This window comes from Hylobates moloch, unplaced genomic scaffold (assembly GCF_009828535.3).
Source record: "Hylobates moloch isolate HMO894 unplaced genomic scaffold, HMol_V3 SCAFFOLD_10, whole genome shotgun sequence".
NCBI lineage: Eukaryota > Metazoa > Chordata > Mammalia > Primates > Hylobatidae > Hylobates > Hylobates moloch.
In genome coordinates this window covers 34,923,055-34,934,939 of record NW_026652285.1, presented here as the reverse complement: position 1 = coordinate 34,934,939, position 11,885 = coordinate 34,923,055, and the positions used below count along the sequence as shown (strand labels likewise).

General features: G+C 51.2%; 1 protein-coding gene across 1 annotated transcript; it reads right to left on the bottom strand.

Moving 5' to 3' along the window:
• Positions 1–6,354: 6,354 nt before the first annotated feature.
• Positions 6,355–11,604, bottom strand: ALDH1B1 (aldehyde dehydrogenase 1 family member B1). The gene is made up of 2 exons (XM_032164204.2): positions 11,499–11,604; positions 6,355–8,571 (listed from the first exon to the last, which is right to left on the bottom strand). The coding sequence occupies exon 2, from the start codon at positions 8,560–8,562 to the stop codon at positions 7,009–7,011; it is 1,554 nt and encodes a 517-aa protein (XP_032020095.1). The 5' UTR covers positions 8,563–8,571; positions 11,499–11,604; the 3' UTR covers positions 6,355–7,008.
• Between the last annotated feature and the right edge of the window lie 281 nt (positions 11,605–11,885).

Below are 11,885 nucleotides of genomic sequence, written 5' to 3'. Positions count from 1 at the left end.
TAAACTCAAGAAACGTCCTTGTGAGAAGCAGTCTCCTGTTGGCATATCTCCACGGATGTGCCATGGGCGGCAGAGGTGGGGCGAGCTGCCAGCAAAACCCAGGGTCTTCCACAGTGTTGAACTGTCCTGTCACACACAGTCTCCTCTTGCACCTAGGCTGGGTCATGTAGCTAGTGAAATGTGAGTAGAGGTGATGTGTTCCATGCAGAGCCCAGGGCTTTCAAAAAGTCACTGTGCCTTTTCTGCACTTTCTTCCCCGTTTACCAGCTGACACGGAGATCTCTGAGGCCCCAGACAGGGGTTTTCACTTGGATCTCTGGACCGCTTGGGATTCTGTAGGTAGATTCACAGATCTGTGAACTCCTTGAAAGTGTGCAAACTGTGCATGTGTGTGTGTACACCCTTTTCATGGTGAAAAGGTCCGTTGCTTTGATTAGCTTTTCAAAGGAATACAAAACATAAAAATGGTTAAGAACAGGCCAGGTGTGGTGGCTCATGCCTGTAATCCCAGCACTTTGGAAGACCGAGGGGGGCAGATCACCTGAGGTCAGGAGTTCGAGACCAGCCTGGCCAACATGGTGAAACCCCCGTCTCTACTAAAAATACAAAAATTAGTCGGGCATGGTGGTGGGCACCTGTAATCCCAGCTACTCGGGAGGCTGAGGCAGGGAGAATTGCTTGAACCCAGGAAGCAGAGGTTGCAGTGAACCGAGATCACACCACTGTACTCCAGCCTGGGCAACAGAGCAAAGGCTCCATCTCAAAAAAAAAAAAAAAAGGTTAAGAACCATTGTAGGTGGTGGAACCACAAGACGAAAGGAACCTGTGTCCCTGAATCTCCACGTGGAAGGAAGATGCCAATTTGCCAGGTACCTGCATTAGATTGTTACATAAGCAAAACTAAATAGTCATTGTATTGAACCCTCAAATTTGGGGGGTTATTCGTTGTGGCGGCTAACATTATGCCAATACGCATGGGAAGAACACTTGGCTGGGAGCAACTTGTCCAAGTTGCTCTGTCCACATTTCTGGCTAAGTGAGGTGGGATGCACCAGAGGCTCTCAAAGGGCCTCATACCAGGACTTCCTGTTTTCCCTTGAGGGTCTTCCTAACTCCAGGACTAATGTACAGATCATTGGGGCTTGGGAGGATTAAGTGACACTCTCAACCCAGGCTGTCTGCTTCTGTGCCCAACTCCACCAACTGCTCTTACCAAGGTCTACAGGGAGTCCTGGTGGCTGCAGCCAGGGACATTGCTCAGCGCTCCTCCTACTTGACCTCTTGGGAGCCTCAGGCTTTGCTGGGGGCTCCCTCCCCAGGAAAGTACCCCGCCTTCCTTGGCTTCTTGCCTCATCTCTCCTGGGTCTTCCTCCTGCTCCTCCTCATTCTCTGTTCACTCCTTGTTGGCATTCTTAAGGTCAAATGATTTTGCTCCCCTTACAATCTGTTCTCAACCTAGCAGCCCCAGTGATCCTTTTAAAACAAGTTATAGCATGTTGCTGCCGGGCTCAAAAGCCTCTGGTGGCTCCTTCCTCAGAGGAAAGGCCCCCGTCAGTCCATCCACACGGTGACCTCCAAACACTAGCCTTCTGCCCCCACTCAGGCTGTGACTTCTCTGTCCTATTTCCCCACCTGGCTTGCTCCATGCCAGCCACCTGGCCTTCTCCTGTGTTCCCGGAGCCTCCGGGCATGCTCCAGTCTCTTTCAGTTCCTTTGTCATCTCTTTGGTGAGACGACCTCTGAGCACCTTACTGAAAATTACAATGTCTACTCCATCCCACCCACTTCCCTATTCCCTTCCCAGCACTGTTGTTCTCTATGATACCCTTCACCTCCTGACAGACTAACGATTTCACCTATTTTGCCTATGGTCTGCCTCTTCTATCAGAAAGGATGTTCAGGATTTTTTTTTTTAGTTTCCTGCTGTATCCTCTGCCCCTAGAATAGTTCCTAGCACATAGTCAACATTCCATAAAATGTGTTAAACAAAAGAATAAATAAGTAAGAGTCCCACCGTGTCCCTAAACGTGCAAACTTCAGGGTGGTTGCAGTGGCTGGCACCACCTCCCAACGTGGTTACTGCAGCCAGAAACATGAGGTTACCCAACTTTCTCTCCTCTCTTGTGCCAAGTTGTCCATCTGTCATCATGCCCTGAAGCCTGCCTTCTGGCTGTCCAGGCTCTGCCCCCACCCCACACCCTGGTGCACCAGCATCACTTTGGGTGCAAGCAACAATGTCCTGAGAGGTGCTGACTCCAGGTCAACTCCCTCAATCTATCCTCCACATTGATGCAGAGCCAGCTTCAGAAACCAAATGTGATCCTATCACTTTCCTTTAAAAGCCCTCAGGGGCAGCCAGACACGGTGGCTCACACCTGTAATCTCAGCACTTTGGGTGGCTGAGGCAGGAGGATTGTTTGAGGCCAGGAGTTCAAGACCAGCCTGGGCTACATAGCGAGATGTCCCCCCTCTCTACAAAATGTTAAAAAATTAACCCAGCATGGTGGCACACACCTGTAGGCCCAGTTACTTGGGAGGCTCAGGTGGGAGGATCGCTTGAGCCCAGGAGTTTGAAGCTGTAGTGAGCTATGATCAAGCAACTGTGCTCCAGCCTATGTGGCAGAGGGAGACCCTGTTTAAAAAACAAAAGCAAAACCAAAAAGCATCCTCCCATTGCTAGACCAAGTGTGAGCTTTCTGAAAGGATGCACAAGCCCCTTCACAGTCCAGCCCCTGCCTGCCCCCTGCCCCCATGCTTGTCCTCCCTGCCTCTTTCCTGCTCATGGAAAAACTTGCCCTTCCTCCAACCTTCCATATTTCTCAGACTCCAGGAGCATCCTTCCCTTATCTCTCTGGTCCCCTGCTAGTCATTTAGCAGGACCCCATGCCCACTCCCACTGGGCCTGTGCCTGAGCTGAGCAGGGAGCCCTGGGAGGCAGCGGTGTCTAGCAGAGTCAGAGGACCTGAGCTTGAGCCTGGCTCCACTCACTGCTGAACGCCTCCTGGGTTCGATGTCTATCAGGTGCAGAAGAATAATACTGATGGCCCCGATGGTAGTTAGAAAGTGAAACCCTGTCTCTACTAAAACTACAAAAATTAGCCGGACGTGGTGGTGTGCGCTTGTAATCCCAGCTACTCAGGAGGCACCCAGGAGGCAGAGGTTGCAGTGAGCCGAGATTGCGCCACTGCACTCCAGCCTGGTAGACAGAGCGAGACTCCATCTCAAAATTAAAAAAAAGAAAGAAGCATGAAGGGAGGTGGCTCACCGTGTGTGCTTGATACAGATGCTTGCTTTCCGCTCATGATCTCATGGCCTCTGTACTTCTCACTGCACTTTCCACCTGGCTCTGTAATTGTCTCTCCTGCCCAGCTGTGAGCTCCTGCAGGGAAGGGACTGTCTTACTCAATTCTCTTTCCCCCGACAATAGGCCTAGAGCAGGACCATCACCCCCGCAACCCCTTTGTTTTTTCTTAAACCAGAGTTACTTGTGTGAATTAATGAATCAGGTGGCCACCAGAGGTCAGCCTCACACCCAGAATGAAGCCAACCCAAATGAAAGTTCCTAAATGGCCCCGGGTCTGAGGAGAATCCGTGGGACTGAGCAGCAGCTCTGATGCATCCAGCACAGGGGCTGGCTGGATGTGTAGGGCTTGCTGGGCTTTGCCGTGGGTTCTCCAGGCTTGGAGGGTTGGTTCCATGTGCTTGCCGGTATGCCCCGCTCTCTGGTCCCTCGTGCATGCTCATGGGGAACTGATCCCAGAAGAGTTCCCTATTAAACCTCTCCACTTCCTTTTCCTCACCTGAAAGAAAGTGGGGAGGTAACTCCACTACTCCACTACCTGCTTTATAGGACGGCTGTGAGGCTTCCGTAGCATGGCAAGGTGCCTGGCATAGTGTTTATGGAGGAAGATCTTGGTGAGAGTTTGCTGAGTGGATGGAAGCCCCAGAATTGCAACATCTCCCAAGTGTGAGTCTGGTGGGCAGTGTCTGGCCTGAATGAGGACACCCAGTTAAACCTCCCTGCTCACAAATCTGTGCATTCAGCACAGTGGTAAAATGAGTGGAGGGGACTGGGCTTGGTGGCTCACGCCTATAATCCCAGCAATTTGGGAGGCCAAGGTGGGCAGATCGTTTGAACTCAGGACTTCAAGACCAGCCTGGGCTATGAGGCAACACCCTGCCTCTCCAAAAAATACACAAATCAGCCAGGCATCATGACATATGCCTGTAGTCCCAGCTGCTCAGGAGGCTGAGGTGTGAGGATTGCTTGAACCCAAGAGGTGGAGGCTGCAGTGCGCCATGATCGTGCCACTGCACTCCACCCTGGACAACAGAATGAGACCCTATCTCAATGAATGAATAAATAAATAAATAAATATAATTTTTAAAGGAATTTAAAAATGGGTGGAGGAGCTGTGATAGCTGAGCTTATTAACAATCTGACTTACGGGCTCCTCATTCTCAGAATTTCAGGGCTCAAAACAAGGGACCATGAAGATTGTCTTTTCCAATCCCATTCCATACTGGAACACTGTCTACAGAGCTCCTCTTTGGTTAAGGAGTATTGAAACAAATAAGGAATGGATTTGTTAAAATATTGTGATGTTGCACATTAATCATTAGAGACAACCACCCACCCACTTCCATGTCCCAGTGCGTTTGTTTATAAGAAACTTTCACTGCTGTGCAACAGAGGTGCCAACAGCCTCCGAGAGAAATCTGTAGAAGGTGCACTATGGGGGAGTGTCAGGGTCACCTTAGCTGTAGACAAATGGTGTAGAAAGGAGGTCCTAGGAAGGGAGGTGAGGGAACCAAACAGACTCTGAACCCTCAAGCAGCAGTTTCCAGCCAAACCCAAGTTATGATAATAAACAAAATCATCATGTTGCCTATAGGATGCTTAAGAGTTGACTGGGGCCAGGCATGGTGGCTCACGCCTGTAATTCCAGCACTTTGGGAGGCCGTGGCAGGAGGGTTGCTTGAGACCAGGAGTTTGAGACCAGCCTGGGAAATATGGTGAAACCTCATCTCTATAAAAAATACCAAAAAAAAAAAAAAAAAATTAGCCAGGCATGGTGGTGAGCGCCTGTAGTCCCAGATACTTGGGAGGCTCAGGTGGGAGGACTGCTTGAGCCTGGGAGGCAGAGATGACTGGGGTGTGCATTTACAGGAATGGGGGGACTTGAATGTAAGGTGACTTGTAAGCAGCATGGTCTAGAAAGATGGACCGAGAGGGGGAGGCTCAGCATTCTGCTTCTGTATTGTGGCCTGGCTGGCTTGGATTTGCCTTCACTCCCATCAGTTGGGGAATGAATGTAGCAAGACTAACAATAAACATTATGAACTCTGAGGTTTGAAACTCTGGAAATCCCCAGCATGTCACAGTGGCCCCCATGCTAGGCTTGGCTTGAAGGGTGGTATGGTTTGGAAGGGGTGGGGGGCTGTGGAAATGAGTCCAACAAGATGGGCCCACTCTGAGCAGGAACTGGAGTTTTTCTCTATGGGTCTTACAGTTGCACTTTGTCACCCATCCAAGAGAAAACAAAAACAGAAACATTGGGGAGGGGACTTTTGCACCTGACTGGGGGTTGACTAGATCACCTGGGTCCCTTCCATCCCCCACACTCTATAAAATGTTCAGCAGCAGGACAGTATGGAGACAAAATGGATTTGCTCACAGAATGTATATGTTTATTTTTTAACGGAGTTAATTCACGGCCGGGTGTTGTGGCTCACACCTCTAATCCCAGCACTTTGGGAGGCCGAGGCGGGTGGATCACCTGAGGTCAGGCGTTCAAGATCAGCCTGGCCAAAATGGTTGAAACCTCATCTCTACTAAAAATACAAAAATTAGCCAGGTGTGATGGCGTGCACCTATAATCCCAGCTACTCAGGAGGCTGAGACAGGAGAATCGCTTGAATCTGGGAGGTGGAGGTTGCAGTGAGACGAGATCACACCACTGCACTCCAGCCTGGGCGACAGAGTGAGACTCCGTGTCAAAAAAAAAAAAATTAATTCATATACCATAATTAAACAATTCCATAGTTTTTAGTATTTTTACCAAATCGTGCAACCATTACTATTGTTCAATTCCAGAACATTTTCAAAACCTCCCAAAAACAAATCCCATGCCCACTAACAGTTACTCCTCTATCCCCTGGCAACCACTAATCTATGTTCCATCTCCATGGATTTGCCTAGTATGTATATTTCATATAAATGGAATCATACAGTCCCTAGCCTTGTACATCTCTCTGGCTTGTTTCACTGAGAAGGATGTTTTCAGGGTTCACTGATGTCACAGCGTGTGTCAGTATTTCATTCCTTTTTATGGCTGAGTAGTCCAAGGAATATTCCATGGAAACATTTTATTAATCCACTCATCAGTTGATGGACATTTGGGGTGTTTGGGCTTACTTTACAGGTGTAATTATGTAAGCATATTCTTTGCCTACTCCTTCCCACAAATTAAGGAAAATCAGTAGCAAAATGAAGGGCAAGCAACTAAAACAGCCAGCAACTGGCACACAGACAAGGAAAAGCACCTCTGATTTTTAGGTTAAGCCAATGAAGAGTGGGGCCGAGATTTGGTATCCACCTAGTTCAAAACCCCTAACACTTTCCAAGACTGTGTTCTGAGTTGAGTCGATCCACTAAACCATCAAGTGAACCCATGGGAAAGTCCCTGCGTCAGCAGGAAGAGCTACAAATTACAGAACATTGGTTTTTAATCTGTCTTTCAGAGACTCCTAAGATTTCATGGAAGCAACTCACGGGCCGCCAAGGGGGCTGTGGCTGGGGATCAGATAGGTAGAACTCTGAGCCTGGTCCCCATCCCTGACTTAAATAGAACAGCCTCGATTGAATTGCTTTATTTGTGGGGTTTCTTCTAAGAGTTAATTTGGAACAAATAAAGGGTGTTCTTGGCTTTAAAACAGTTTGGCAAGCATTGGTCAAGGTGGTTGTGGAACTGCTGGACTGTGACTGGGCCTCCCTGACAGCTGCTCTTACGAGTTCTTCTGAGGAACCTTGATGGTGACCGTCTTCACCTCTGTGTAGGCCTTAAGCCCATCCTCACCCAGCTCCCTCCCATTTCCAGATTCCTTAAACCCTCCAAATGGTGTGTGGCAGGTGACGATGTTGTAGGTGTTTACCCACACGGTCCCGGCCTGGAGTGCCTGGGTGAAGTACATGGCCTTGTCCAGATCCCGGGTGAACACAGCCGCAGCCAGGCCATATCTGGTGTTGTTGGCCCTCTCAATCACCTCCTCAATCTTCTTGAACTTGAACAGGGGCTGCACAGGCCCAAAGATCTCCTCTTTGGCAATTCTCATGTCATCCTGCACGCCACCAAAGACAGTAGGCTTGATGAAGAAACCACGCTCCCCGAAACGCTCTCCGCCACAGAGGAGTTTTGCACCCTCCTTCTGGCCAAGCTGGATGTAGCCTAGGACTCGTTCAAACTGCTCTTTGTCCACCTGAGGCCCCTGCTGCGTGTCCAGCTCAAAGGGGTTCCCCACTTTCCTCTGCTTTGCTTTCTCCACGGTTCTCTCGAGAAACTCATTGTAGATGGATTCTTCCACGAAGGTCCGGGAGCCAGCACAGCAGCACTGGCCCATGTTGAAGAACAGGGCTTCGTGGCACTGCTCCACGGCATGCTCCATGTCAGCATCGGCCAGCACAATGCTGGGGCTCTTACCACCCAGCTCCAGAGTGACTCTCTTGAGGTTGGAATCACCAGCTGCTTTCTGGATCAGGTGGCCCACCTCGGTGGAACCGGTGAAGGCAACTTTGTCAACATCCATGTGCTGTGCGATGGCCGCACCTGCTGTTGGGCCATAGCCCGTGATGATGTTCACGACCCCAGGGGGAAAGCCCGCCTCCTTGATGAGGGAAGCCAAATACAGGGCAGAGAGGGGGGTCTGCTCTGCCACCTTCATAACCACAGTGTTGCCTGTGGCGAGTGCGGGGGCAAGTTTCCAACCCTGCATGACCAAGGGGAAGTTCCACGGGATGATCTGGCCACAGACACCAACGGGCTCATGCCGGGTGAAGCAGAAATGCTGGCCATCCATGGGGATGGTCTTGCCATGCCACTTGTCAGCCCAGCCAGCAAAGTACCGATACACCTTGATGACCTCATCCAAGTCCAAGGCGTAAGACTCTTGGAAAGGCTTCCCATTGTCCAAGGTCTCCAGTGAGGCCAGGTAGACTCGATCCCGCTCCACTAGGTCTGCCAGGCGGTTCAGCAGCCAGCCCCGCTCAGAGGCATCCATCCGGCGCCATGGGGACCCCAGGCGGAAGGCTTCCCGGGCTGCTTTCACGGCCCGATCCACATCAGCCCGGTCACCTTCAGCCACGTGCCCGATGACCTCCCCGGTGGTAGGGTTGACCGTTGGGAAGGTCTTCTTGCTGACTGCATCTTGCCATTCATTGTTGATGAACAGCTGGTTGTAGGGGATGTCTGGATTCAGAATGGGGCTTGGGAGGGCTGCTGCCGAGGAGTAGTGGGCGGTCCTGCCCTGGAGGCTAAGCAGCCGGGGTGCCAGGAAGCGCAGCATGCTGACACTCTGGAGAGGGACAAAAGAAACCAGGGTGAACAGGTGGGAGAAGGCAGGTGGCGGTACCCAAGGGCCCACCAGCTCAGACATTCCAAGATTCCAGCATAAAGGACTGTCACCTCTAAAAACACGGACTGTAAGAGCTGTGAGGGCCCTGATGAACTCTCTGGGCCAACTCCATCACATCCCGCCTATCCTCAGCTCACTCCCTCACCTCTGCTGGGTCTCAAAAGCCACTGTCTCAGCAAGGCCTTCCCTGACCACCCTTTATAAAATTGCAACCCTTCCCACCCCAACACTCTCTATCCCCCCACCCTGCTTTACTGCTTCTCTATCTCACATCCCAAATACTATCTTTACGGGCTTATATGTTTGTCTGTCTCCCCCCATAAAATGCAAGCTCCATGAGCACAGGAACTTATTTTTCTGTTTCATTCATTGCTATGTCCCCGAGCCTAGAGGTATGCCTGCTACAGAGCAGTGGCTCACCACATAGTACTGAATGGTACACTGAGGAAACACTGAAATTGCCACAAAGGCTGTCTAAGAATTGACCTAAGACTTCAGTGGAAATCAAAGGGACTTGGAGACGGTTGTTCTCTGAGAGGGACTTGCTTCATTTCACCTCTGTGCCTCAGTTCCCCCATATGTGAAATGCCTCATGGGGTTATGGTGAATGATGTCTTGCATATAAAAACCCTGGCAAGCTCCACTCAGGACATGAGAACTGGCGGTGCCTCAGAAATTGACCTAGCCCAGCATCCCCCAACCACAGGTCTCAGCATCCCTTTTCAGCTTTCCCAGAGGTGCAGCAAGTCAGGAGGCAGCTGAGAAGAAAAGCTACAACTCTGAAGAGTGTAGACTTCGTTAAAACAACTACTGTTATAAAACTTAAACCGCATATAATACATATTAAATGAAAATTAAACAGTGTAATGTTCTCAGATTAGTTGAAGCAGTTATTCTTCAGTCACAATTTGAATCTCTCTGCCTTTGGTGTCTCATGAGTCTTGCTCCGCCCAGCAGTAAAATGGAATTGCACTTGCCTGTCCCTTCACCTCCAGCCTCTCACCTTCCACCCCTCGGCAGGGAGAGGAACAAAAAACTCAATCAGGAAAGCAAGGCTCCATGTAAGTCCCTGGCCCCATAAAAATCAATGTGATGGGCGTGGTGGCTTATGCTGGTAACCATTTGGTAGGCCAAAGTGGAAGGATTGCTTGAGGCCAGGAGTTTGAGACCAGCCTGAGCACATAGCAAGAACCCCATCTATACAAAAAAATAAAAATAAATTTGCCGAGCATAGTGGTGCATGCCTGTAGTTCTAGCTGCTTGGGAGACTGAGGTGGGGGGAATCACTTGAGCCCAGGAGGTTGAGGCTGCAGTGAGCCATGATTGTGCACTGCACTCCAGCCTAGGTAACAGAGCAAGACTGTATCCAAAAATAATAATATTAATAATCAATGCTGACCAAGAAAGTTTCCCTTTCCCTTGCGGGTGTTAGGAATAACGCTCAAAATCCTAAGGAAATTGAACACTCGAACACAGGATTCTCAGCAAAGAAATTTTACTTCTGCGCAGAGGGATGCCTCCTTGGCCAGTTGCCATGAGAGCACGACTGAACAAGGGGGCATGAGGGCCTTTATTCCTGATGCAAGTCCTGCCCTGGTACCCTTTCCCCATTGGCTGGGGTCGGATCGTACAATCTAAACTAATCCTGGTTGGCTAAACATTTGATTTTTTTTAGATAGAGTGGGCACGTAAACGAAAGTGGAGAGAAAGGGGAAGCGGTGTCTGTAATGAGCTAGAAAGTTAGTCTTCTTTCCAAATAAGCAAAGGAATGTGAGCTGGTACCGATAACGCTTGGCACTGTGGCGTGCCTGGGCATCTAACAAAGGAAAAAAGGAAAAAAATGAAACAAAAAAAGGGGGGGATACTATGAATTAAAGAATAAAAGATTGATCAGATTATTTGAAGAGAAACCTCATCATATTCCACAGGGGGAAGCTGAGTCAGCAGATCTGCCAGGGGTACCCAGGGTTCCATTTAGCTCCGGACTTTGCCATATGCTGGGACAGAGCCCCCTTGCCACCAACAGGCCTGGCTCTGAGGGTGAGGAGACCAAAAGGAGGTAGGGGAAAGGGGAGTCACCAATTCATGGGGTAAGGATTGGAGGGGTGAAGCAGTCAGGAGAGGTGGTCATAGGCCAAGGCTGGCAAACCTTTGCAGCCACCCCAAGGCCGTTCCTACTCTTGGGGCCTATATGGGGTTCTTGCTGGGGCCTCCACTTGCTGATAGGAAGATCACAGCTCACAGCGAATCATGCTTTGTAGTTTGCAGGCGTCTTCTCACGGGAAATTTGTCAAGCCTCTCTGCAGTCCCTGGGTGGTCAGGGTTGACGATGACCCCTTCTGGAAGAAGGCTGGGCACCAGAGAGGTTCAGGGACTCACCGAGGACACACAGCAAGAAAGTATGGGAGCCTCACCCCAGATTTCCACAAACCTAGCTTTGCATATCCTCCTGAATATGGGCAATTTTTTACAGTTCACCCACAGCGGGAAGGACCGGACCTTCTCTATCCGCGGGAAATGCAGCGGCGCCCACCTCACCCCTTCTGCGGGGGAAAGGGCGCAACCTTCGGGCTTGTCCAAGCCTCTGGGCTATGGTCAGGGGCCCTCTGTTAAAGTGGGCCGAGTGGGCAGGAGTGTTGAGGTCGAGCTAACGTGGTAAGTTCTGGAGGCGTCTGTGTCCTCGGGGCTCCTGTAGCGTCACCCAGAGGCGGGGGATGGGATTAGGCGGCGTGGAGAGAGTCCTACAGTGCAACGGCGGAAAGGCCGGTCCCCAGATGGGGATGCCGCGGCCCAGAGAGGAAAGCTCCCACGCGGCGCCGGGAGCTGCGGCTTCCCGGGGGAGCCGAGGGGAGACCAGCGTTAGTTACCTGCGGCAGGCTCGGGCTCCGGTTCAGGATCAACCTCGGGTTCTGTTTCCGGCCCTCCCAGCTCTGTCCAGCCGGCAGCCCAGGGCTGGCCGCAGGTCCCGCCTCCGCACAGCCCGGGGCTCAGCGGCCAATGAGGCTCCGCCTGCGCCTGGGGCGCTGCCTACGTCCTGTCGCCAGCCAAGGCCGCTCCTCCCCCGCCCAGCCCGATCTTTCCCGGTCCCCGCCCCTCTACCCCGGGCAGCCCGCACCGCTTCAGCGCTCCCTCCATCGCGTCTCCGCAAGCCCAGTGTCCACGTTGCTCAGATCTAGGGTCCTAAGGCACTGGTTTGGGAGCGGAAACAGAGATACCCAGAGAGGGGCAGGAGCTTCCCCAGGTCACACAGCAAA